At 36.9% G+C, this 27,346-nt stretch overlaps 1 protein-coding gene across 1 annotated transcript; it reads left to right on the top strand.

Moving 5' to 3' along the window:
• The first annotated feature begins 18 nt into the window (after window positions 1-18).
• On the top strand, window positions 19-27,288 carry LOC112566919 (connector enhancer of kinase suppressor of ras 2-like). The gene is made up of 22 exons (XM_025243348.1): window positions 19-149; window positions 608-771; window positions 1,026-1,249; window positions 1,850-1,979; window positions 2,271-2,387; window positions 2,948-3,007; window positions 3,536-3,604; window positions 4,410-4,669; window positions 10,945-11,360; window positions 11,668-12,134; window positions 12,281-12,436; window positions 12,952-12,974; window positions 13,201-13,273; window positions 14,678-14,735; window positions 15,489-15,640; window positions 15,953-16,029; window positions 16,666-16,686; window positions 19,057-19,125; window positions 19,595-19,704; window positions 20,720-20,967; window positions 23,301-23,488; window positions 25,868-27,288. The coding sequence occupies exons 1-20, from the start codon at window positions 77-79 to the stop codon at window positions 20,749-20,751; spliced, it is 2,751 nt and encodes a 916-aa protein (XP_025099133.1). The 5' UTR covers window positions 19-76; the 3' UTR covers window positions 20,752-20,967; window positions 23,301-23,488; window positions 25,868-27,288.
• The last annotated feature ends 58 nt before the right edge of the window (window positions 27,289-27,346 follow it).

The following is a 27,346-nucleotide window of genomic DNA, read 5'->3' as shown; positions in this document are numbered from 1 at the left end:
TGTTAATAGCATCGTACTGAAATCCCGGAAGTTCAACAGCAGCCGACTTTCAGTTTTCTCCATTTGTGATTTAGTAATGGCGTCTTCTCTGGCTCAGTACATACAGTTTGAGAATTGGACGCCGCAAGAAGTCACAAGCTGGCTAAGTGGTAAAATTATATTTTTCATTTCTGTATAATATTTGATTCCTTTTGGAGAATCGACGGTATGACGTGCACTGAAAAACAAAATGTTTGTTGCATGCCAACCAGGATGTGTTCCTCCAAAGCATTAAGTTACGTCTTATTTATTTCTAATTTAATTTTGCTGTAGAACGATAGTTATTTTTAATCCACTTAAAACACTTCATTTAAAGTTAAAAGTTAAAAAAATAGAAGTAGTTATCAACCTTATGACTAATTAAGTAATTTTAAACTGATAAAACAGTTTAGTTGTAAGTAACAATTCATAGTTTCACTTTAAACACAAACCTAAGTTAAGAAAAGAATTGGAAAGGGTTACAAAAAGTGAGATTCATTCATAAACATCGACAGAGTACATATCAGTCCTAACTGCTTTCAGTTTCTTGGTTACTGCAACCTGGAACTGTTCCATTTTATATTTTTAGGTTTGGACGATGCTGTGTCACAATATGTTGAATGCTTTAAGGAGAGGGGTGTGGATGGCAAAAAACTGATGATGCTGAATCATGCTGACCTAGAGAAGCTAGGAATTAGAAAACTTGGTCACCAAGAACTTGTGCTTGAGGCAGTTGATCTGCTGCGCTCATTTGTAAGTATACTTCTGTTTATTCATTCTTCTATAAATTCACATTTCTGATAGATTTGAAAGGTGAGAATGCTTTCTTTTACATTTTAATAATGAATCAGAAAATAAATAAAAAATCTTGTTAAAGAACACTATTAAAGTTTGAATAATATCTTTGGTTTATTTTACATCACAATTTGATGGTGGGGGAAGGGGGTTGGGATAAACTTTTACATTAAAGCTGAGAATCGCAACTAAATTATGCTTGTCTATTACAGCGCTACACCTATGATACAGAGAACCTTCAGTCACTCGCATTACAGTTAGGCTGCAAGTCTCGTAGTCTCTTGAATGAGATTCAGGCACGGCATGGTGAAAATGACAAAAATAGAGCCAACATCTTGCGTGGAGAAATGAGGGCTAAGCGTCTGTCCATCACAGTATTATCCTACATAGCAGACCTGCTTTCTACCCTTAAACATCTTGTTTCATGGCTAGACAGGTAAGAATAGTTTCAAGTGGATTTTTTTTTAGTTTGGCTCTGTCCTGTTTGGACAGTTTGGAGTGTAGGTGAGGGAAGAGTTGAAGATTAATTATGTTCCTTGCCTTTTAAGAGACAGGCGTTGACGTAATGGTTAGTGCCTGTCTCCGATACACTGAAGGTTGGCTGTCCTGGGTTTAGCTCTCGTTCTCGGGCATGCTGTTCTTTCTCTGCAAGTGACATCTGTCTACAGGGCTTGCTGCCTTGCCATGATATAGCCTTAGTTGCTGGCTCGGCATAAAACACAAATTCCCCCCACCTTTTAAGAGCGCATCTGTAATTGCAGTTATTAATGAATTAAAGATTATGTTCCATGCCTTTTTCTTTTAAGAGCATCTGTAATTGTAGTTATCAACTAGTAGTACACATAGTGTTAAATGTCAGATGATTTATTTTTAATTATTGCTTTTGTTTTTAATACAATCTCACTATCTTGATTTGAAACAAAATTTCCCTATCATTCCTTATCAGTGAAACAAAGCTTGTATAAAATAGGTAGGACAGTCTTAGTTTGTTTAAAGGTGCACCATTGTTTTTGTTTGTTTTTTTTCTCTTGAACAGGGCACCATTTGAAGGAATCTATGATATCTGCAGACTGCGTAATTCCATTGTAAAACTAGGGTTGGATCTTGTCATTGTCACACAACGGGAATCAAGTTTTGTTGATCCTGAAGATGCAATCATGAAAACTGTAAGTGATATTGTGGGAAAGATCACAATAAATGTAGTTACATTGTTCTACATCGTGTGATTTATTTATATGTGGTTGTACATATAAAAGCAAAGAAAAATGATTCTCATTCCTCTTCACCCACTGTTTGTTGTAGTGTCTTCTTATTATATTTTTATATATATTATATAAAATTGTAAATAATGATTTATATATATAGGTTCAGTACATTGATTAGAATGTGGAAATGTGATCATGGAAGGGGGACATAAAAAAGTGTTGATTGTTTTATCTGATTTTTGTTTGGTTCAGTGCCGAGTTATCATGGAGACATGTGACGGACTGGTCATGAATTCAAAAGATCCTTTGGTTGTACAGCCAGCATCACTTGAATTAGCTATCATTCGCAAGAAGCAGGGAGAAGAACTGGTAAAAAAAAGCAACCTTGTATTTCAAAAATTGTAGACAGTAATTTCTGTACCAGAGGTGACTTTGTGCACCAGATAGAATTGCAAAGTTACATGAAGCATGATAAATGATTGCTTATCTTTGCAAGGAGGCTCATATACAAGGGGGTGTAATTAACATTCCGTGAGGTAGTAAGGGCTGATACAGGGTGCAAATGATCTGAAATACTGTATCTGAAACAGGATTTAGTAAAGAAAAAGATGCCAAAGGAAGTTGAGGCACCATAGTGTGAAATTAGTGCATTCACCACATGACAGTAACAAGTTGAGACTCCCCTGTTCTCACCCACAACAGGAATACTTCATTTATCAGGGGAGGTAAGTGGCAGCAGGCGGAAAGGATTTGATTCTTCCTTCCCATGTTCTGCCATTAGATTTACTGATTGCAAATTAGAAGTCCCTATGCTACAAAACTGCACAAAGTTAAGAAAAGAGCTAATAATGATGATTATAGTAATGATGATATGTTAACTGGAGTTAAGTTGTGTTCTTGCAATTTAGTTTATTTTTTTTTTGTAACAGGGGATGAATATTCAATCAGCTTACAATGGGGTCCATGCAATCAGCAGCATAAAGGAGTTGGTAAGTATTTTATGCATATTATTGCAGGAGGAGAAAGTGAAACAAGTGAGGGAATGTATTAAAGTCTTTTGAAACACCATAATGGAGATGCTGCTTTTAAAAGTAGTGGTAGATATTTTTGTCTGCAAACATGTCTTGCAAAATTTGAATAATAATAAAGCATATTCATATAGGGCTGTATCCTACCATCAAAGGTTCACTCAAAGCGCTTTACAAAAATAAAAACATATAAGAAATAATGATTATAATGTTGGTGTTGGTGTAATATATAGTTTAAGTTGCTGGCTCGGTGTAAAACACCAATCCCACCCCTGCTCACACAATCTTTCACTCAGAAATATTGCTCCATTAACAAAACTCTTATTAGAAGTGCTGTAGATAAATGGTAGATGTTTTGGAGCCCTATGTAAACTTCTACACTGCATGCAAAGAAAACATCAAAGTTTTACAATTATCCATGAATATGTGTGTGTGCGTGAAATGATTGGAGGTTGTCATTGATGTCATTGCCTGACATTTTATCTGCAGTCTCCAGCTGATATGTGCAGTAAGATTGAAAAAGGTGATGAAGTTTTGCAAGTTAATGGTCAGACAGTGGTAAGTTATTATTTTACATTTGTCAGAACATATTAAAATGCATGCCAATATCACAGTATGTAAAATTTCACAATTCATGCTTTAGGTCACCTTGACAGTTGTCAGAGTTATTATGAGGTAAATCTCATTAGATCTTATATTTGTGCCTGGCTGCAAGTATGATCAAACTGCCATGGCTATGAAAAACATTGATTGTTGTGTTTGTACGCAAGGTGGTCTGTCTTGTTCTTGAAAGAATTTAACTGCCATATCTTTCTTTCCATTCTTTCTTCACACTCAAAAAGTGTGTGAGTGATGTGGTTCATGGGAATATCTTGATTATGTTAACAGAGTTCTGCCATTATGATTAGTTATCATAACAGTCTTCATTTGCTTGCACCATCTTAAAATTAATGTCCTATTTCTTTTGGAATAATAAATTTTGAGTTGTAAATTGCTATCTTTTGTCACTGTTATATGTGTTATCATCTTTTTAATTTGTCTTTAGCAGTGTTACCTGTTTGTTGGCTTTCTAAAGTATTAGTTGAATATATCTGGGCTGGAGGTAGTTTTATGTACCTGTAGTACTTCCTGTCTAAAGAAAGTGCTGATTGTGCCCTTTTTTTCACCAAGAGTGTTTAAGCTATAATAACAAACCATCTTTTGATTTTGTGTTCGACTTTCAATTTGTTTAAATCAGTGTAGCTGGACTGATGGTTAGTCGCAGTTCTTCTTCCTATCATTAGCTTACATCTGTTTTTGCCAAGGTTTGTAATGGTTTAAAGTGTAACGTGTTTTAGGATGATCTATGCTCTCATTTTAACAGCTGGGTTGGCAACTTCAGCAACTTGTCAGAATTCTAAAGGACAAACCCAAAGAGGTGACCCTGTTGCTAAAAAAACGACCTCGCCACATCAACCCTCTGGGTGCAATGGCAAACCACAAACGACTGGCAGCCAAGCACACGCAGCAAGCTGCCACATTACCAAAGTCGTTGAAAAAGCGGAGATCCCGAGAAGGCGATGCAAAACAAGCACGACCCTTGCTTCAGGATTTTGTCCCTGCAAGTGACATTTACATTACCAAGTATGTAATGTTTGAGTTTTCACTGTTGCTTTAAAAACAGCTTGTAAACCTATAACATTTTTCTCATCATACATTCTTAGTCACATTCTCTCCAAGCACTAAAAACACTGTTGTCTGTGTGTTTGTTCTTTCTGGGCTTGATTAGTGTAACTCTTTGCTCGTAGGCCGCCCTTCATACCTGATTCATAGACTCCAGAAAGTACAGAACTCTGGTGAATATCTAGTGCTTAGAGTTAGGAAACGGGCCATGTCATTCCTCTTTTTTGTTTTTCACTTGCTTGGGTTATCAAATCTAAACTTGTGCTGTTTCTTTAATTTCTGTAATTTCTTAGCTTTGACGTTTCCTGCTTTGACTATATTTCTCTGACCTTTTCTTCCCCTTCTCCTAGCTAGACAACTCCATTCTTTGTCTGATAGCTGAATCCTCACTATTCCTGTCACCAGAACAAAACATAAAGTCACAGGATTTTTATTTACTTGCAGCAAAAAAAAACAAACAATGGAACTCTTTCCCCTTCCAGATTTGCCACCTATCCATCAGTTTTTAATTACTTTTACAGCAAAACAATGGGACTCCTTTTCTAAATATGCCACCTACCTACAATTTAATCCTTCAGATTTGCACTGTAAACTTTTCCTTGAGCATTATACCTAACATAGTCCACACAATGCTAGTTCTTTTTTGCACTGCTCCCTCCTTTCCACTTATTGCTACTTTCCTACTCGTCTTCCTCTGCAGAATCATGATGTTCTCAGTTCTTGTTACTTTGTTCCTCTTTTCGTTTTCTCTGTTTCTCTTCTATTCATTGTTAGTGCTGTTTATTTTTCTGTCCCTTGTATGCTTTTCATGTTGTCCATGTCTCATTCTTGCTTTTATCGCTAAGAGCATGCTACTTACAAGTGTGAGTATAGCCCTATACAGATCTTTTGTTTATTATTATGATTATTATTGTTGTTCATCCTTCTGTTCCTTCGTATGTTGTCCATGTCTTGTTCTTGTCTCAAGCACTAAGAGCATACTCCTTTCGAGCACGTATGTGCTGTGCAAATCATGCATTTATTGTTATTATTTTGAATAAAAATAGAAGTTTACATTTATGAAGTATTTTTTCCTTAAATAGCCAGTCAAATATGATAACCAAATAGCCCTAAAATTAATTCTAAAATGTCATGCCATGCCATATATCTGAATATCACACTATTTAAAGCAACATTTCATTTAAGAGGCTTACAGATTAGAGAGATATCATCCATATTTTTGAGGATTTCTCATCACAGACTTAGTTTTTACTTTTGATCTAAGACAACTAGACATTGAGGTGTCTGGTGGCGCACGATTATTGTCACCAATACAGTGAAAGTTGGCTGCCCAGAGTTCATTTCTCGTCTCGGGCACGCTGTTCTTTCTCTGCACGTGGCATCTGTTTGCAGGGCTGGCTGCCTTGCCGTAATATAGCCTCAGTTGCTGGCACGGCGTAAAACACCAATTCCCCCCCACCACCCCATCCCAACTAGACATTGTAAAGAAAGGATTCTTATGAAATGATACAAAATCAGTTGACCATGCATTTTCTTTCTTCATTAGAATAGTAAGGTTATTAAATGGAGTGTGCTGGGCAGTAATACTATTTTTGGACTGTTTTTTGCTTTTGCAAGTGCTGTAGTGTTGTATCTGTTGGCATGGATCATTGTTGTAGTTCTATGCAGTATACTTAGGTACTCCCATTCTAGTGTGCATTTCCTTGACATTAGCCTGAACTAGGACTTAAATCATTTATATGGTGCATTACAGTCACATAAATGGCATCTTTTTAGAGACAGTGATGCATTATCAACTGGTTGATTACTGTGGGGCATGGCAGGGCAATAAAGTTTAAAAAAAAAAAAAAAGCCAGATGAAGCACTTCCTTAGTGCTACTTCAACCAGCACAAGTTGTGATCACAAGCTGAAATTCACTATAACAGTGCAAACACTAATCGGCCATTATTTAGGTCGGTGATAAAACTGAAACACACCTCTTCTGTAAACATTACTCCTAACATCCTTTCCCACCATGCTAGGCCTTTTTTCACATCTTCCCTGCTCATCTTTTGCAACATTGTGATAATCTCAGTTCTTGGTATTTTGTTCATCTTTGTGTTTTTTGTTTTTTTGGTACTTGTTTTTATTCATCATGAGTACTGCTGTTTATTCTTTCTTAGTTCATGTATTATTTGTTTGTTTTCCTGTCCCTCGTATAGCCCGGTATATCGTCTCGGGCACGCAGTTCTTTCTCTGCACGTTCTGTTTACAGGGCTGGCTGCCTTGCCGTAATATACCTCAGTTGCTGGCAAATTCCCCCCCCCCCCCCCCCCTCCTGTCCCTCGTATGCTGTCCACGTCTCGTTCTTGTTCTTAGGTGCTAAGAACATGCCACTTTAGAGTGGAGTATACGCTTCATAAATTTTGGATTTATGATTAGTGTTATTTGGTAAACTGCACTTGAAGCCCCACCTTCATACTACTTGTGTGTTAGTAGTTTTTTTCAGTTTCTTGGGATGACATTTTTCATCAACTTATCCAGTTTTCACTTATTTCTCTTGGAAACATTCTGGGGTGTTAAATCAAACACCCATGTTATGAAGGCCCGTTGATAGAAGTGTTGACAACAAATATGCACAAAATAAAAAAAGAAATTGTTTCTTCAACATGTTCTTAAGTGAACTAATGATAAAACTTACGATAAGACTTACGATAAGACTACATTGACTCTACTTCGCCATGATTTTTTTTCACTGCTTTGACTAATACACCACCTTCTTTTCATTCACTGCTTTATTTCATTGCTTTCATAGCTACATATAAGTATGATAAGTAAGCAATCATAAGTATGATTTAATACATGCACAGCAGTCCCAAAATTTGGTTTTTGAAACAGTTGGCACCTGGGTTTGGCAAACCACTGTTTTTGAAAAACACTCTTAGGTTTATGTGTGTCTAAACCTTTAGTGTGCTCAGATGTCTTAGATGTTGTGATGTCTCAGATGTGTTTGCGAATGTGTGTGTGTGCATGTGAGCTTCTTGAGTGCGTTGACATGTGTGTGTATCTGTTTGTGCAAAAAAAAAAACAGGTATATATACTGGCGGGCGGCCAGTCTTTAAGGTCTGGTCTAAGCTATGTAGCAAGCCAATAGAAACCCATGCCAGGTGACTACACAACAAACCTAGTGATGATGGAATGGACAACAAATGAGTACACAGTAGTGTTCACTTACCAAATTTATTGTGTAAACTGAAGCTGTTTGAATTCGTTCAATTTCAGGATGTAAATGAAATCCACACTAATTTTTAAATGTTGGAAGAGATTTGAAAATTACCTATCTCTGGTACATTTCCAATTTTGAATGAGTGGCTTCTGCGTGTGTCATACAATAATTAAGAGCAGATCTGTAGCATTGGTGCCACACATACATTGCAGATGGTTCGTGTGAGAATGTATCTAAACACACAGGCCATCACTGAAACCTGGTAATGGGTAAGGGATGTTATGTGGTGTATTAGAACAGCAGTTATCACATCATGGTACCAAGCTGCTGACATACAGGCCAGTGAATATCCATGCTGTACGTCATCTCCCCAGGAGATAGACCGCATTATTCGAGAGCTGATCATGACATGTTCTTTAATTACATCATGCTTTCACTTTGCCTGTCATTGTTCTGACACAATGTACATGTGTGTACCTGTGTGCATGCACTCACACACACACACACTAGAACAACATGTTATCTGCACTAATTTATCCTGGTTGCAATTCAGGTATGTGCAATTAACTCCTAGATAGGCATACACATTTGAATGCAGATGACCATATTGCTTGCTCCCTTTCTGGAGTCTCCACTTATATGTATATTTCTGAATTAAGATATTGTTTTCCTGTTTGAGTGGAAAAGTGGATGTGTGCAGATTTTTAAGAGAGACTTAAGCCTAAATGAATCGGATATAGTCAGTTTGTGTTGCTTGTTGTCTGTGTTAATGTTTTATGTAAAGTGATGTTCTCATGTTACCATTGGCAGATTAAAACAATTTCCTGAAAAGATATAAAGATATTTTATATTTGGCAGTTTGTTTCTCTTTCTCTCCCAATAACTTGTACCCAAGGGGCAGAATGGGTTGGGGTGTTTTACATCGAGCCAGCAACTAAGGCTGTGTCATGTCAAACCAGCCAGCCAGCTTATAATTGCATGTAAGGTATTTTTCGTGTCAGTCTGTTGTTTGTCATGTCTAGCTAGGCCATATCAGAAGGTTTTTCAAATGAAGTACTACAGGCTGAAGAAGGGTGGAATACACTTCCTAGTCTTGATGTATACCTGTCTGCTTGAGTGGGCAGAAATAGCATTCTAAACCTCTTGCCAGCTCTGTGCTTTGCCTGCATATAATTTTCTGGCCTATTTATCATGAAAAGAAGGAAGTATACCTCCTATTTTACATAGTAACATCTAAACACCCTGTGAGAAGGAATCCTGTTTGCTCTTGAGCTTGTTTGGGGAAGCAAAAATTCACTTGATTTTAAAGATCCGTGTGGCTCAGGTCTTAGAGGTATGCTTCTCTTGTGATCAACCTGTCATTTGCTTTTCAGAGAACATTGTAAGTAGATGTAAGAATTGTACTAAGTGGTGTTTGGCTAGTTATCATTAGGTACATTTTTTTTTTTTTTTTTTTTTTTTTTTTTTTTTTGAGGGGGGTCTCTCTTGTGCTATCACCACATCTCTCTCTCTCGCTCTGTGTGTTTGTGTTTTACAGACCGTGTAGTCTTTCGTCAATTGCTTGTTTCTGTAGATACTTGAAACTGGTAAACAAGAAGCTGAAAGTAAGAAGTATCATTGGAGAAAAAAAAAGTAATTCTGTAGTTACTGCCTGAAATCCAATTTGTCAGTGTTACTCATGGTTAGTTAACTTGATCTAGCTCAGTGGTTCTCAAAGTATTTCGGACCACCAAGGCCTAAAATCCCTCTGTACTATGAATTTCAAATTTAAATTGCCGCATTTATTTCATTACAATTAAAAACTAAATGTACTTCTGTGACAGTAGCTAGTATAGTAATAAGTTGACATCAAACTATGTACCTCGTTCTTTGTAATTAAAATGTTAATGCGAGGAATGCATCACTTTAAACATCACTTTGCTGACATATTGCGACTGTCAGCCGCGGACCACCTGACTTATGCCTGAGGACCACTAGTGGTCCGCGGACCACACTTTGAGAACCACTGATCTAGCTGATGGGCAAGGATTAGGTACAGGATGCTATCAGAAATTTAGAATCTACATCCTACTTATTAGCTATATTTACATATTTAAATTCACTTTTTATAATCTTTTTAATAGAGTTTGTTAGGATCTTGAAGTACAAGTAGCATAGTCACCCATTTTTGTTATTTTTAGCTCTCGTGCATCGATATGTTTATGTAATGCTGATAGGTCTGTGCTTTAAAATGTTGGAATTTTTATAACATTTTGTATACTGGGTGTGGGTTTGGGGAAGATGGTATACTGATCTATAATTTGATAATTTATTATGAATAAGTATGTTTACAACACATATCTCTTTCTTATACGGAATATAAGATGAACGAAAGCAACTTTATCAGACTCGAATAAAAGGAGCGTACAGTAATTTTGAAAAGCCTTGTAAAACACTTGTACAGCTTGATGGTGGTGTCTTGAGTGCAGTTTACCAATAATTGTTGGACTAAGAAATGGCCTATTAGTTCTTTTCGCATTCCTCTGTTGCACTGATATGCAATACAGAAATCAAAATGTAGATATTGCTGTCAGCCACTTTGTAGTAAGAGTTCACCAGGGTAATTCCATAAGATGTTATAAAGGTTCTTAGTGCAGTTAGAATCATACTACCAACGTTTAGACACAAATATCCATTTCATATTACTCCCTTACTGTCAGTGGCAGCTGCTATTTTCCATGCTTTTGTGTGTGAGTGATGCATTCACACATCTTCATTGTTGTTGTTCTAATCATACATTTCAAAGGCATGCTGAAAACTGCACTCTTTCTTAAAGCATAGTGCTGTAGTGTATATTGACAAAATTATCATGATAATACATGTAAAATTACTATAATTTAGATGCAAAAGTTATTTTGCATTGTAGACATAACAAGAATTTGGATAAAAAATTTTGAACCTGTTTCATTGTATAGCAGACTACTCAAAATGCCGAAAAAAGTAGGTATTGGCTTTTGAATGATTAAGTTTTGTTTTGCTTTTATTTTCAAGAGATTCTCCTGCAAATGATGGCGATGGAAATGACACAGATAACGATGTTTTCCGGAGTGGCTCTGAATCCCCCCAGTACACTTTGCCTGTCATGCCAGATGCCAAACATCGGCGTGCAACAGTGAGTGGGGGTTCCCCAACCTTTGAGCGACCTTTGCTTATTGTTGAGGATCTTGATGCTGTCATTCGACCAAAATCACAAGCAATAAACCAAGCTGAACGCCATGCTGCTCTGGCAGCACTAGCTGCCGCTGAGAATACTTTAAAACTAAGCATGGGTGATGACAAGAAGGGAGAGACATTCAAGCTCGTGGGAAATGGGAAAATAATCTCTGCAACTTCTGAAAATGGGGATCAGCACAAGGTGGCAACAGAATCTGAGACTGATGATTCTGTCTTTGCATCTGACAAAGAGGGTAAATAAATTTTCTGTCATTGATAAATATAATTTTATAAGATTATGGAGTTCTGAATTACGTTAAAAGTTCTCTAGACTACACAAATTTTTAAGAAATGTTACTAAAGTGTTCAAGTCACTGTGTACCTATTTTGTTAAATGATGCTGTGTCTGTCTAACAGAGCTTGATCCTGTGTGGCAGCTTGCAGGATCTCTTCTGTAGTTCATCTCTCATACAGTGACACTAGACTATGAAACTGCCTTCTGGCTCTTACACACAAGTAACACAGGCACACTAACATTTTTGTTGGATTTCTAATTCACAGACAAAGATCCACCAGGAATAAAGCCAGTAACCTCTATAGAGGTTAAGCGCCAGGAGTTTAGAGTGACAAAGCCCAAACCTGTACTTCTGGAGATGCCTTCCAACAAGGTTTCCGCCATGCCTGAAGCTCCTCGATCAGCAGGGTACCTGACCAGTTCTCATTCCTCAAGGTCAAAAAACCGACCCCCATCACCTGTCTCTGCTCCTCCGAAACGCAAGAAACCTCCGTCTACAGCGTCCATGTCACCCAAAGAAGGGGTGACAAAGAGGCTCTCATCTTCTGAGGAGAAGAGGATGGAGCTTCAGCCATTGGAAGCTGTTGTTGCCGATGGTTCTGCTTCTGGATTGGTAGCTGCCTATCCTGTGGAAAGTTCTGGAGCTACCATGTCTCTGCCACCAGACGCTGAAGCAGCCAACATAGTAAACAATGCTTTGGCAGGAAAAAATTCAAGTGCTGGAATCCAAAGGTAGCACTGCTGGTGCGGCAGCAGCTGAACCTTTTGTTAGCCAGCAGGTCATTAGAACAGCATCTCTTCCTGCAGACATTGTTGTGGATAGCACCAGTTCCAGACTTATAGTTTCAGAAAGTGGAGATGCAGACAAGTCCAAGTTAGTGGTGCTGGAGGCCCCTCAGATTGTCCCCTGACAACCGTCCTTTACATATACAGTGGGGCATTCTCACAGAGGTTGCGACAGATACACAGACTAAGGACATGCCGCAACTGATGAAAATAAAAAAGCTGGACTCTCCAAAAGCAGCTGAACCTACAGTGAGTTTAACAGTTTTGCTTTCACATATTAGCACATGTCTTTGCAGCTGGTAACATTTCGGGTTTCATTTTTGAGACTTGGGAGTAGATTAAGTGACTGGTGATAGACACATGACTCAGATTTAGTACTTTGCTACCTTAATCTCTCACCTTACCTCTTTGTCTTCCTTTTTCTCAATCTCCCTTTCTTTTTATTATTGTTTTGCTGTTGAGTATTGACTGCTTTTCCAAATCGTGATAAACTGTAGTTTTTAAAAAAAAAAAAGATCATGACATCTAGAATCTTTGGTCATTTCTAGCTAATTATACGTATGTGCTTCAGATTTGTTACTTGTGTTTGAGGTGATGCATAATTGTCAGCGCCTTTATTTTATTGCTTCTGTGACAGCAATATATATATATTATATTTCTGAAAATAAATTATATTTTTCTGTTATACAGCCATCTTTTGGTGCTTGTGAAGATGATGCAATCATAAAGGAAAGAAGAGGGTGGAGTTTTCTGTTGACGTGAAGGAGAATAGTCCGCAAGAAATCAGGTACAGTTGATTTAGCATGCCAGCAAGCATGCTCATGTGCATGCATACAGGAAGAAAAAAGGATCATTGTTCTTTACTGTCTAAAGAGACAAACCTTTTCACATCCCTAAAACACTTGATATTGTTTAACATACATTCCCTCAGTCCTTCGTGAATGGCATGATATCATGATGTTAACAGTTTTGAATGGGAGTTCTTACTCTGGCTGAACCTTTTTGCTCATTAGCTACACTCACATCATTGCTGGAGGAGTAGTTCAGAAGATACCAACAGATAAGGCACATTCAATGAAAGTAGAGGTAAGACTTTTGTTGTGAAGACTAGCATATTTCTTTTTTTTTTATAGGATGGAGGAGTGTGTGATTTTAGTGGTGTAATAACATTGTTATTGTCAGGATTTAAGTGCATTTGCATCTTGGGTCTTGAATTCTAGGTGGATTGTAGAATTAAAAAAGGCTACACTTTAAAGTAGCGTGATTGTGTTTTTCTGAAAACCTCATTTGTTTCAAGTCATTTTCAGGCTACTGATCCATGCAGTGTAGATAAATAAATGGCTTATAGGCAGATTTGAATGCTTTTTTGCTTGCAAAATACTGTTGTTTCTGAAATTACTTTTAGAATGTTGTAGAATCAGAAATTTATGTAATGGTCACTGTCATGGGTGTCACAGCATATTATAAAATCAATCCCACAGAAATCTCCATTACTCAGAACATGTTACGTGAGCTTATTTGGTCAGCAATGACTGCAATGCTATGTGACAAGAGTGAGGGAGGATATAATTCGTATAAAAAGCATTTACCTCAATGGGGCATATGCACCTTTGGGCCTGATTAAGTGCTGTAATCAAAACGAGAAATGTCCCATCATAAACTGTTTCTTGTACAATCCTACTAGGACTTTTGGGTTACTAGATCTTTTGGATTCCTAGTCTCTAAACAAAACTGATCTCACCTTTAATAGGTAGAATATAATGGAGATATATCAAACACACACACACATTGGCCCACTCACCTCTGGCATACTTTGCCCTTCACTAACTTCCCACCCACTTAATTTGTATTGGGAGAGTACTGTTTACTCATCCTTCCTGACGAGCAAGGTATTATTCTCTTACCTTAGAACTTTCTTTTAAATGAATGATAAGGCATGTTCCCATTGACACTCGATGTCTAGTTACAGAAATATTTGTTTACTTAGAGAAAAGGGTTTTTCCCCCTCATTTTCAATGTTATATCTCATAAAAGATGAAGGTATGTGGCCAAACATTATTGCCTCTGAATATATATCATTGTATTTTCTATTATAGTTCAAAATAATGAATTTTCATAGATTATATTTAATTTTAATAAATATGGTGCTTTCAACCAGAGCTTAATCTCAAGGAAGAAAAGAAAAAATTACTATCAGTTACTATGAAACATTATATAGAATGCAGAAGGGAGAATAGCTTTTTGGTTAATGTTTGTTGGTTGCTTGTAGCTACCTTGAAAGGTTCATAATAACTTTAAAGTTTAGTCCTTTACTAGTAGCATAACTTAATAGTATTTTGATTATGTTGGAAAATGGTCCTAGCTCTTAAACTTCTGTAAATTAATATTTTACTAGTAGAAAAAGCAACATTACTTGCAATTTTAAGTTCATTTTAATATTATGATACCTATGTACTAGTTGAAAAACTTTAAAGTTTGTTGATCTTACAGTCACCACCAGTGAGAATGCGACAGAAGTCTGGAAATCGAAGACTAGGTGAGTTTGTTGGTAAGTTTTTATGCAGACATATTATCACATGTAATAAACAGTTGTAAATGATTTCCATGTCATAGTGAAATCTGCTAAACATTACCAGTCAACTGTTATTTTAATGGTCATTTCCTTTAATCATAGTTTACCAGTAGAGAAAGCTCACAGCTATTTAATGGGGATGTAGACGGAGGGTAGAACATTTGAACCTCTGTAGGCTACACTTTCATCTTTGTATTGACAAAATTTGGTATGTCTGCACACCTGTGAACATTTGACATAGATATCCAAGAGATCCTGAATCGTGCTAAAGCAGCAAAATGTCCATCTAGTTAAGAGTTTGCTGATTCCACAAAGAATGAGAAATACTTGCATTGTTATGTACTAAGTAATTTTGATTTTAAAATCAAATTTCTTTTAATATAGTCATTTGATAGCAAATGGGATTTAGCCAGTTGTAACAACACATACGTTGTAAGTGCAACAATCCCTGGACTGGTGTAAGAAGCAGTTCTTAAAGCTTCTTTTGATACAGGCACTCCCCCTTCATTTGAAAAAACATCAGAAAGACAAATAGTCTCATGAATTAAATTTTTAAAAAAAAAGGTTCAAGGAGCAGTTTCCACCTTATTATTTTGTGAGATCAGTGTGTTCCTCTTAAGTAAATGATCATTTTTCATTATTATCATTGGGGTCTGTGGTGGTGGTAATAATATTTGCTTTTGAGTAATTATTTCTGATGTCCTTTTGAAGTATGAAGAATGTCGGCAGACCGGCGAGTTTCATGCAAGGACCTTGGCAAAGGTGACTGTGAAGGCTGGCTGTACAAGCGCAAGGAGAAAGACCGAGTTTTGGCCAAACACTGGAGCAAGCGATGGTGTGTCCTCAAGGATCTCAATCTCTACTACTACAAAGATAAGAATGTAAGGGTGCCACTTCTTGGCCTACCATGTTTGCAACTAAGGAAATGTTAAAAGTTCACAGTGTCTTTTTGTTGAGGGGGAGGAGGGCTTCAATTTTCTTTTCAAAGGAATAAAAATAGTCCAATAGGCACTCCTTCATAATAAGATTTTCCTTCTTTGATTCCTTCTCTCCTTTCATATAAACTCATCTCTGTTAGTATGTGTGCTTAGCTTTGTTTGCCTGCCATGTGCTTTGTATTTCTTTTCTAATATTTATTTGATGGCATTTTTGTTAAGCAAAAACTTGTAAAACTTGGATATATTTCTCTTCAGGATCTGAAAGCAGAAGGGGTTATTTACCTCCCAGCATTCCAAGTGTCGCCAGTCCCTACCCTGAAAACCAAAAAATTGTAAGTCAGAATATTGTATTTTAAGTCAAACGACTGTGTTGTATGTCAGATAACTATTTTGGGCAGCAAGAGCTGCTGGCTTTCATAGAGTGTAACGCATGAAGGAATCAAGACACTACATTAGCTCTTCTTTTTATACTTGTTTGACAAAGAGAAATATATTTTTCTTAGTTTAGCATTTTTTAACTGTGATCTTTTGAGTCCTTTTTAAATGATACTTAGGGTAAATCATACTGTAGAAGAAAAGAGTTTTGATATTTGTTAATATAATGCTGCTGAGAAGTGGGAAACATTTTAAAGCTGCTGTGTGAATGTGTGTTAAAACAAGATTTTGCAGCACACTAAAGATTTTAGAGTTGCCAGATGTGGACATACCTGGTGTCTGTGACATCTACCACACACCATGCCAAGCCTTTTTTGAAAGCTTAATGAAGAATCTTTAAGTTGGAAATCATTTTTATGGCTTATTTTAGTTGTTTTTATACTACATGAGGTTTTTTTCTCTAAACTGTGTGCACACAAACATTTCTTTATAGCTGCCATTATTTATTACTTTTAGTCTTATGGCAAAATTTTCACCATTATTAAGGTGAAAGAGTGTTCCAGTTCTATACACCTGGCTTCTTTTAATTCTAGCTTGCCAGAAGATGTGAACAGGTCATCTTTTATCAATGTGTTTTAAATGTTTCTTCATTTTATTTCGTTGTGTGTGAGTTCGTATCTGTGTGGTGCATGTACATTGTCAAAATACTGCTTTTTTTTTTTTTTTTTTATTGCCCTGCTGTTGTTATTCTGAAGCTTATGTCCAATTTTTGTCTTAATATTCTGTACATCAGTGTCCTTGGTTGAAGTACTTTTATGTCTGGAGCTAATGAAATAACATTTGTATTGGGGTTGAAGTGAAGCACTTGTTAACATTTTATGAAAATCAGATCCTACTATTTATACTGGTGAATAATCTGTTTGACCTATTTTTATGCTGGTGTATAATCCAAACATTTCCCTACTAGCAGTCTCAACAAATACCTGCTATTGATAAATTGTGCAGCACAGTGTTGTTGGTCTCATAGAAGTGGGATTAAGTAATTTGGGGCAGAGTAATAGCTTATGGAAGACAAAAAAGCTACCCTCATTACTGGTGAAATTAGAGAAAACAAGCAACTAGTGGTTTACTTCATCCTAGGAATAGAATATGAAAAAACAGACCTGAACCATGTTCTCTAGCTGCTGTTCAGCTCCATTAAATATCACATGGGCTGACATTTTTCAGTCTCAAACCAGAGCAAGATTGGGCAGCAATTTTCTAGTCCGAAATTGAGTGTACTCACCAATTGAGTGTTGAACCCTTATTGGACTTGCATATCTTAAGAGCAGTTGACATTTTGTAGAGTATGGACAATATTCTGAAAAATGTATAAACATGTAAGGTATATATAAATGAGCATTAGCTGGCATGAGAGTTGTCATATTGGCATGTTTTGTTTTGCCAGAATTAAAAAATCAAGTCCTTTTCCACCAAAAAAACCTTTTTCCTCTTCCTTAATGTTTTAAGCATTTTGCAAATTTTCAAACTGATTGTTTTTTATTTCAAATTATATTCATGGCCAAGATTTAGCAGGTCATGTGGTCTCCTGGATTAATTGTGAACTGCTCTGCAACATTGTTTTGAGAAACATGATCTTCCCTTCCTCTCCTCAGGGTAGCAAGTTCATTCTAGTAGGGTTTTAGAGCTGCAGTTCTCAACCGGTGGTATGTGTACCCCTAGGGGTATGGCAAGGGTTATGCAGGGGTACACACCATTATGAAAATAAGTACTTTTATGTGTGAACTTACATGAGAGGGGTACCCATGGATATACTTTCACCCTTTGAGGGGGTAGTCATGAAAAGGTTGAGAATCTCTGTTTTTAGAGGGCACTCTGTTATCGTAGTCTTCAACATAGCTTTAGCCATATTTTCTGATAGTTCGCGGAATATGAAACTTTCAAGTCCATCCCAAGTAAAATTTTGTCACTCAACTCACTTCGTGTGATTCTTCCTAGATGGGCTGACTGTAAAAAGAGGACTTGATCGTACTAAAGTTAAAGCCATTTCCATCAGTTTTATGCATGGCCAGTTCTCGTGCCTGCATTAGGCAGCATGACAAAAAAGAATTATGTATTTGAAAAATATGTATAATATCAGAAATAGATATTGCCCGTCATATGAGTGACACTGAAAAATGTGTTTGGGTCTTGGAAAACGAGCTGGCAACCATAAGAGGCGGCATGTGTCCTGTTCGCTATTTAAGATTATTGGGTGAATTAAAGTTTACTTTTTGTAGAACTACCTATTACACTATATGTCATTTTTCTGTGGTGTTTTTTCCTGCTTCTTATTAAGTGCTACCTTGTTTAAGATGTTTTGTGGCTGAAACAGCTTTTGTGAATGTGCAGGATGATGCAAAAGTGAATTGCATGTGCAAAATATGGGGGGGAAGCCTTCATTTCTTGTTCTTTCTTTCATTCCCTTATTTTGTTTACTTGCTGGCAGTTTAAGAAAGTGTCCTCAGTCATTTGTACTTTCAGGTTAAATAGAAACCTTAAAATTTGGAGTTAATGAATTGTATTTATATCATGATAAGAAGGTTTAGTGTATTTTCTTTTTAGAAAATCATTTGCAGTTTTGTAATGCACAGTCATTATGATAATAAACCATACAATCAGGGCATGAAGACCTCAGCGCTTTAGACAAATATTAATAATCAACCATACTATCTTAATAATTCGAAGACTTCAGTGTTCTAGACAAATAATAATCAACCATACAATCTTAATCACTCGAAGGTTTTGGTGTTCTAGACAAATATTAATAATCAGCCATACAATTAAAATCACTGGAAGACATGTTATCTTCCTGATCCTTTTGTGTGTGAAACTAGAGTTATCTCTTATTCACTTTGTTAATCACGCACTCCCAGCTCTCAATGGAGAGCTACATTTTAGTATCCACACATCACCTGTATTAAATGCAAACCTGATTTTTGCAGCGCATTTAAAGTGCACAATTCTGGAACAGCATTCTACTTTGCGTCAGAACGTCAGGATGACATGAGCAAGTGAGTATTGAGGCTTGTCAGTATGGGGTTGCCCCCCTCCAATTTTCTTAAATCTGTCAGAAGAAAGCAAAAAGAAAACAATTGAAGAAATGAGAAAGCGTTGACATCTTTTGTTCAATATTTTGATGCAGCACACCATAATATTGTATGTTTGTGTCCATCTTTAATTTACTTTCCTGTACATGTCTTTATCTTTCAGTCCAGGTGTGCATCAAAGTTATAGGTCAAGTGCTGTCCTTTGCACTTTCACCTTTCTGACTTTATTGTTTTCCTGCTGACTGGACATTACTTGATGTATTTTTAGGTGCATAAACATGTCATAAGAAACATATCATTCATCTTCTGATGAATACATCATATAGGTATCACTTGATGTATCTTCAGATGTAGGAACATGTTATAAAGAGATTGCTTGAAGCACCTGTAATCTATGATTATCTTGTCTAGATATCACTTGATGTATTTACAGGTGGATGAACAAGATGGGGCTGGCGGCTATCAGCTTTGACACCAGCAACATGGTGACAACTGGTGGCTTTATCAAGCCAGAGCCGCGATCAAACCACCTTGGAATGGCCAGTTCGTCTTTTAAATACTTTTTGCTTAAGTAGATGGAGAATTGTACTAGTTATAGTGTAACCAGATATAGCTCAGTAAGTGAAAAGACAAGTGTCTGTTTATTATAACCACTGGGGTTCCAGAATCTGAGGGAATTTTTCTGTTTGTGAGAGCAAGCTTTTGAACATTAGAATTCTCACCTGCAGTGTAGAACACAGTCTAAACTTTTCCTGCAGTCTTTGTCACGAAAGCAGGATCTTTGTTGTGAGCTAGAGTTTCTCACATAGTCTTCATTCTTCAGTGATATCAAGTTAGAATGGAGGTGTCCTCTTCTTACAAAATATTTAAGTGTCACTGCATTTTGCATTTTTGTGACGAAAGGTAATAGCAGTACTAAATTCTATTTAACTTGATATAGCTTTAAGCTTTAAGTTGTTTCTGACAGCATATTTATTATTTGCTTCATAGATGAATTGCTCCTGTCTAACTTTCCTTTAGCTGTGTATTTGTGCTTTAAGCCTGTGGTACAAGAGATCTCAGACTTGCACCAGGTAATGCATGGCCAGTGTTTTGCACCAAAAACATCCATGCAATCTTACACCCTGCATAAATATTTGGCTGCAGCCTTGAATGAGGTTATAGCGAGTAAATATGCTGAAATTATCTTTTTAGTGGCAAGGCATTGTATATATCTTTTAATGAGAGTAAGGAAGCGGATAGCAGAGTGGCTAGAGCGCTGGTGTCCGGATTGAGAGGCACGCTGGTTTGATACCCAAATAGCACAACAAATTTCCCTCAGTCAACCCAGCTGGTGGGGAGGGGTACCTGACTCCATTGAGGGTTGGGGAAGGTGAGGCAGCAAGACAGAGAGATGGGCACTGCCCTCACATAAAGCTGGCCCCAAGAAAAGTGAGGTCTTTAACACTTCACTCCCCAAAACCTGACAGGGGTAAGGGACGACCTTTACCTTTTAAGGAGGTCAAAACCGATTGTCCTGGAAAGATGTCAGCATAGGTCCACTGCTGTTTGTTTGCAGACATCTACTACAGTGAGAGCGAGGAGAAATAGAAGAGACTTTAGTTCACCATGGCAGTGCCCTTTCCCTCAACAGTCTTTCTTCTGTGGGGAGTACAAGCACAACTCACTCATCACCTCCAGCATTTCGAAGAGCTGGGGTGCTAGGGGACAGCAGAAGTTGCCAGCAAGGAGCAGCAGGTCTTGTAGATCACTCACTCCATGGTGCAGGGCTACCTGGCACCAAAGAAACTATCCAGGACTCCAAAGGTAGGATCAAGTAGTGTCACTCTACTGTCTTGTGTTGCACTGTTTTCAGCTGGCCTTGCTTATATGGAGGGCTTGCTTGTGAGGGTTTGTTTTGGAGAAAGCATTAGCATGATTTTTTTTTTCATTTGGCTTAGTGAATGGTGTTTTATATTGCTTGCTTCTAAATGACTTTATCTGTTGTTTGTTTTTTGGAATGCTTAATGACAGTGTTTTTATTGTTAGAGAAGTGAACATGCATGCATATAGTGTAATAGTTGCATCTTGCAATAATGTCAGGTTTTCACCTTCAGGCAGTTTATTTTATGTTTAGGACAGACCTTGGCATCCATTCTGCACCTCATTGTTAACATCCTTCCCCCTGTTTTTTTTTTTTTTTTTGAATTCCTTGGATCTTCAGCATATGCTTGAAAAAGTTTTCCTTTTTACTCTCATCTTTTTTGCCTAGCATTTTAAAATTTTAAATACTTTATTAAACACAAAATTAGCATTTATCATGAAAATGACATTTCTGATTATTACAAGAACGCTAGACCTATACAGTTGAACTAATAATTTAGTGTTCTAGGCATAATTATAGAAATGATGTCTTTGTAATAAGTGAAAATGAAATAAAATTTTCTCATGAAATATAAAGCTTACCTTTGTATGAAAAGTTTTGCCCATAGTTTTGTAGCACTGCAGTGTGCTAATGTTGAACATTATTGTTGCTTCAGCATCCTAAATGCTAGGCTGTGCTCTTATTGTTTTAATGCCCATCCTTTGAAATGAGGAACAAAGACATTTAAGTTTTAAATCAAAACTGTTTATTTTTACATACATGCACCCGCTCGTAAATGTCTCTCAAAAGGGAAGTAGGTAGCCGAGTGGTAAGAGCTCTGACATCTGAACTGAGAGTGCACTGGTTCAATTCCCAAAATGGGTTAGGGTTAAGTGTTTGGTAAGTTCAGCAGTTTGGGAAAAAAGTCTAAAGTGCATAGTTCATATCCTATAAAGGTAATGAAAAATATCTTTTGTGGGGCCAACAATGTCTTCCTTGTGTGAAAAAATGGTTACCACTTAGTGGTTTAGTGATGTTATAGTGGAAGTAGTGTTTTGTTATTCTAGACTAACAATTCAAGGTCTCTTTGCTTTTTTGTGCTGCTTTTACATAGCTGGATGTGCACATTTCAAATCTGCCCTTTAGCCGTAAAGGCTAATCCAAGTGCAACATTACTTTGAAAGAGCTGGGCTTATTTCACTTCAGGTTCACATTCAAAAATGTTCGTTGAATAACTCTACATTCTATAATAGAGTTCAAAGCCTTTGAAGACAGGAATTCTGACCACAGTTTTGTAAAGAGATCACAATGCTATTTTCCTAGAAATCACAAAAATAATGCTGCTGTTATGGCAATCGTACAACTAATTTTTGGCCATAAATTACATGAGAAATTATAATTTAGGTCAATTTTCATTTGCTTCTTTTCTGCTACATGCCACACAAAAAAGTCTAAATACATTTTAATGAAAAACAGTTAAGGCATTTTATGTGACTTGGGTTGGCTTTTTTTTTTTTTCTGCTTTCCGTTTCATTGCTGCAGTACAAAAAACAAAGAGATGCATATATTCTCACTGCAATATTGAAGTGAATATAAATTCTATAGGCATATCATATCATGGACTTGTGTGTATTACATTCCCAGCTGTAAGCACCTGTACCTCCTGTGTATGCTAAGGTCTGATAAATTAACATGACATTAGACAGGCTGAAATGAATTCAGTGTATCAGCATTTGAATTTTGACTTTACATGTATGTGGCATTCCAAATATCAGTGTTGCCAGTTAAGCGCGCAGGGGCTGGCAGTTGCTCAGAAATGCTCCATTTCATAGTGACCACAGAAATTCTACAATCACACCAACAGATGAAATATCTTCTGACACTGTGCATAAAGAGTCATAAAAACGAAGGAGTTACTTCCATTCAGTGGAGCATTTATGCTAACTATACCAGTTATCTGACCAGTACTGAATTTTGGAATTTTGTAATAATAATAAGTGAAAAACGTAACAATACAGTGAACTAATAGTGCCATATCCTGGTCCCATGGCCAGGCTCATGGCACTTTACAAAAAAAAAAAACCTACATGGACACACAGCAGACAGACAGAATGTCACATGAGATGAAAGATATGTAGCCAAAAGCTTCTCCCAATTTATTTGAAAACTATAATCCAGGCTGCAGATGCTCCTTTCCACACCACAGGTTCTCTCATAGAACATATACTAAGTGCATAAGGCAACTGACCTACACCAAAGTAGTGTTGGGTAAGATTTCAGCCCCCTCTTTGTGCAGAGGAATTTTCGCAAAGTATGGAGGATCTTGGCACTATTCTGAGGGCCATACAGCACCAGGATCTAACCATTGATGGCGCCAACCTTCAGAAAAGGCGCACTTGCCACATTACCAGCATGGAGATGGGAGGGTTGGAGCCACAGGTGGCTAGAGCCAGGAAGCTGCATGCTTTGCGCAGAACCCTGAAGGTACAAGCAGTTAGGGGCCACCAGGAATCAACTACACCAACCATAAGTGTCATGTATCCATGTTATACATAATCATGAACATACATGCAACACAGGAATAAACATATCCTCTTGTTTACAGATATATCCATAGGTACAACCCCTTTTCTCTTGAGATTGCTTTTATTTTTAAATTCATGTGAGGAAAAATGTAGTTAAAGGAAGTAATACGTTGTCTCAATCATGAAATAAAAATTTGTTTAAGATTGACAAAAACAAAATAAATGAAGAAGTATCATTTTTACTTCAAAATAATGTAACTTCTCCGAGCTGTGATGTTAATAGTATGGTTCATTAAGGTTAGGCTGAGCTTGTTGCCCAGAGCTATTACAGGGTAAGCATACATAGCAGGGCTTTTGCATTCAGCTTGGAGATCTTGCTACTGTGGAGCTGAAGTGTTGTACTGTTTTTAAAGCTATATTTCTGTTGGTATCTCTTTTGTTTTTCCAACTAACACAACAAGCACTGTTACATCAAAGGAACTTGCAAAATTAAAAATGAAATTATTCTTGTAAAAACATGTAGTTGCTTCTGCTAAGCTCATGTAAATAATTTGTAAATGTTAGTAAAATGATTGACAAGATCATATATTCAGCATGTGCTGCTTGAGGTATGTGTAGAATTGTTTTTGTAAGAGGGGCTGTTTGTCGTTACTGCTGTGATGTTATACAAAAGTTCACATGATGTAGAATTGTTTTTCTAGGTGGAGTTATCTGTCATTAGTGCTGTAGTGTTACACAAGAGTTCATATGATTTTTGTTGATTTTTTGGGACAATTTCTTTTGTTTCTTAACTGTTGTATTTAACCTTTTTTTTTTTTTTTGAATGGTAACCTATCTAAATCCCTTTCACAGTTTCAGTATGTGAAATTTTATTAATAAGGCTAAAGAGATAATTTTTTTTCATAATGTATTGGTGGTGTGAATAATATCCTTGAACTGTTTTATTGATTAAGCTTGCTGTACAAGTCTCCTAGTATTACTGTTAGTATCCTTTCTCAGTTAAAATTTAGTCTTGTTTTCTTGCAGTTTTTTAAACCATTACAGGATAAAAATGTTGGATGTCCTCTGTTAATCCACAGAAGAAAACAAAACTAGACAGACTGTGTGGCATGTAATTATAAACTGCTGTGCTCATTTCGTCCCACTCTTTTTAGAAGTCTTTGAGATCATCATTATCCTTTTTTTTAAATTTTCTTGGAAAGCAAGTAGCCAGATGTTAAAGCATCTGTGGCAAGGTAAACTACCACTGGTTGATCCAGCTTTCAGAATATGTGCCTTACTGTACATAGGGTAGGTTAAAGCTAAAGCAGTGTGAAAGAGAGATATTGGCACTATCCTTATTAAAAATAAAATGCCAATCCTGAGAAAAGTATGGTCTCTATTGTCTCGCACCCCCAGTGACCTAAAATAAGTTGAGGAGCTGTACCATTTCAGATTGTTCAGTTTTTGTAACCTGCTAAGTTGAAATGAATGTATGTAGCACTAGCATAGTATCCTTTTTTTAAAAAAAAGCATTATTTCACTGTGAAATCCATTAGTACAGATTTTGTTTGTTCACTTGTGGATGATGTGCATGATGTGAATCTCGGTCAGTAAGTGGATCTACCCAGTTTAGCGTTTCAGTTTTTAAGTTACCTGCTTCTAGTTTTTGATAACTATGCGCATTTAAGTTGACAGTGCACATGCATGCAAGTGTTTGCTGGCATGGGTATATTAGTGTGCATGCAAATGCATTTAACCCACAAATGGATACCTGGGGTTTTGCGCATTTAAATATCAACACTTGGCAGAAAATAAACCATTCTTTTTAAAACTTTGTGCACAGATCTGTAAATGTTGAAAAAGTTAGTATTTTTCATTTGCAGTTTGTAGAAAATATCCTTTTCAGCAGCCAGTTCCTGCTTTAGGTATCAGTTGGACTGGATGTGGAAGTTACAGGTAGACAGACCACATCAGTGCTTGGAGGAAGTGAGTCACAGGCAGTGTGACGACTTTTGTGGCACTTGTGGACACCAAATATTCCAGTCATGCTACACCCAGTTCTGGGGTTCTAGTTACCATTGTACTCAAGTGTTAAAGATGTGAAAAGCCTTTTTATGGCCTTGAGATTCTATCAGCTTATGATGCCTTGACATTTGGATAAAATCATAGCCCCAAAACTTATTTTATATACATGCATTTGTGTCTTAGTGAATACATGTAAAGGTAAGTGTCCTTGATGTGAAAGATGGTTTATCAGCTTTCTGTAAGATTTAAAATTGATAGAGGGTTGTTTTCATAACAAGAAGGAAACTTATTTTCACAGCTCTTTAGTGACATTTCAATCTGGATGTTACAGGCGAAGGAGCAGGAAGTCTGGGCTATTGACCGCTTGTTTGAGACTGGAACCACAGGAAGGCAGCTGCAAGATTTTGTTGCAAGCCACTACCCAGATGCCTACAGGCAGTTTTCACAAATGCAAAAGAGATCTAAAAAGTACTAATTGAGTGCATTTCAGCTCTCAAGAGGACGAAAATGAAAAAAAAGAAGATAAAAATGTCAAGATCTCTGTGAAGAAGATAGGATAACTCTTTACAGGCTACTTCAACATATAGTTGAAAAGTGTCTTCAGCATTCAAAGAGTTAATCCAGAATTTGCTCAGAATCCATGCTGCCAGTGTTAATGGAAATATGGCACCATCATGAGTCTACAAACAGCAAAATAAAGTGGAACATGGAATGTTTCATTGTATGTTCAATAAGTCCAACTAGTTGTCTTCTTTTAGAGGTATTAAGATAATCTAACACCTGCTGATATATATATACTATTTATTCTGCAATCGTGCGACACAAGAGGAGTGGGTAACTGTGAGATGGTGGATGACACTGCATCATCTATAACTGGAAAAGACTTCTCACAAAACTATACTACAAACAGAAAATTGCTTACACAACATGAGTAAAACAGGAGCCAAGTTATGCACTGGGCTATCTACTCCATGCAGTACTCAAAATCTGACAGCAATATGTATGCAGAAACCTGAAAGAAAACATTACACCTGAGTTTTAGCCAGCAGCCTGCTGTCAGGGTGATCTGACAACGCTAGAAATGGGAGGAGTGGTTTAGCCATCTACATTTTCACTTTGGTGATTAAAAAATGATATCGGGTTTCTCTGGAAAGTTTCGCAGTTTCCCTCATCTTGCAATAGTGGTGTTGACTTGTTGCCTGCTCTACAAAGTCTTGTGATATTAGACTATCTTTTCTATACTATGCTTGACCATGGTTTGTTTTGTGACCGCTCGTGAAAGAGCATTGATTTAGGTAATCATTTTTTAAAAAAACTTTGAAACTTTTAAATTCATCTCACATATATCTGCAGTCTTATTAAGACTGTGCATATCATCACTACCAGGATGAGCATCCCTGCAAGTTACTCTGGCTAGGCAGAAGGCATATATCAGAATTTGTATGTGAACAATTTATGCACTTTTGTTTACTTGTGATAAGAGGACATCTAGTTTGTTCTTTCAAGTTGACGGTGTCCAAAACAACTGATGTTACAGTGCCACGAAGTGTAAATCATTTATGATTTGTCTTAATTTTTCACTTTTTGGTGACATCAGTACTTAAATACATATTTACTCTTCAGCTGCAAAAGTGCTACATTGAATTCAAAGCATAGAAATTCCAAACTTCATTTATGCAAATAATGTCAAATGTTTTGTGGCCATGTCTGCTCGACTTTTTCTTGAGGTTTAAAATAAATGTGCAGATACTTTGCATTGTTTTGTTTGTGTAACACCTCGGATGTTTAACTTTACTCCATTGGAAGAGAC

Source organism: Pomacea canaliculata, linkage group LG6 (assembly GCF_003073045.1).
Source record: "Pomacea canaliculata isolate SZHN2017 linkage group LG6, ASM307304v1, whole genome shotgun sequence".
Lineage (NCBI taxonomy): Eukaryota > Metazoa > Mollusca > Gastropoda > Architaenioglossa > Ampullariidae > Pomacea > Pomacea canaliculata.
This window is presented reverse-complemented; position numbering and strand designations above follow the sequence as displayed.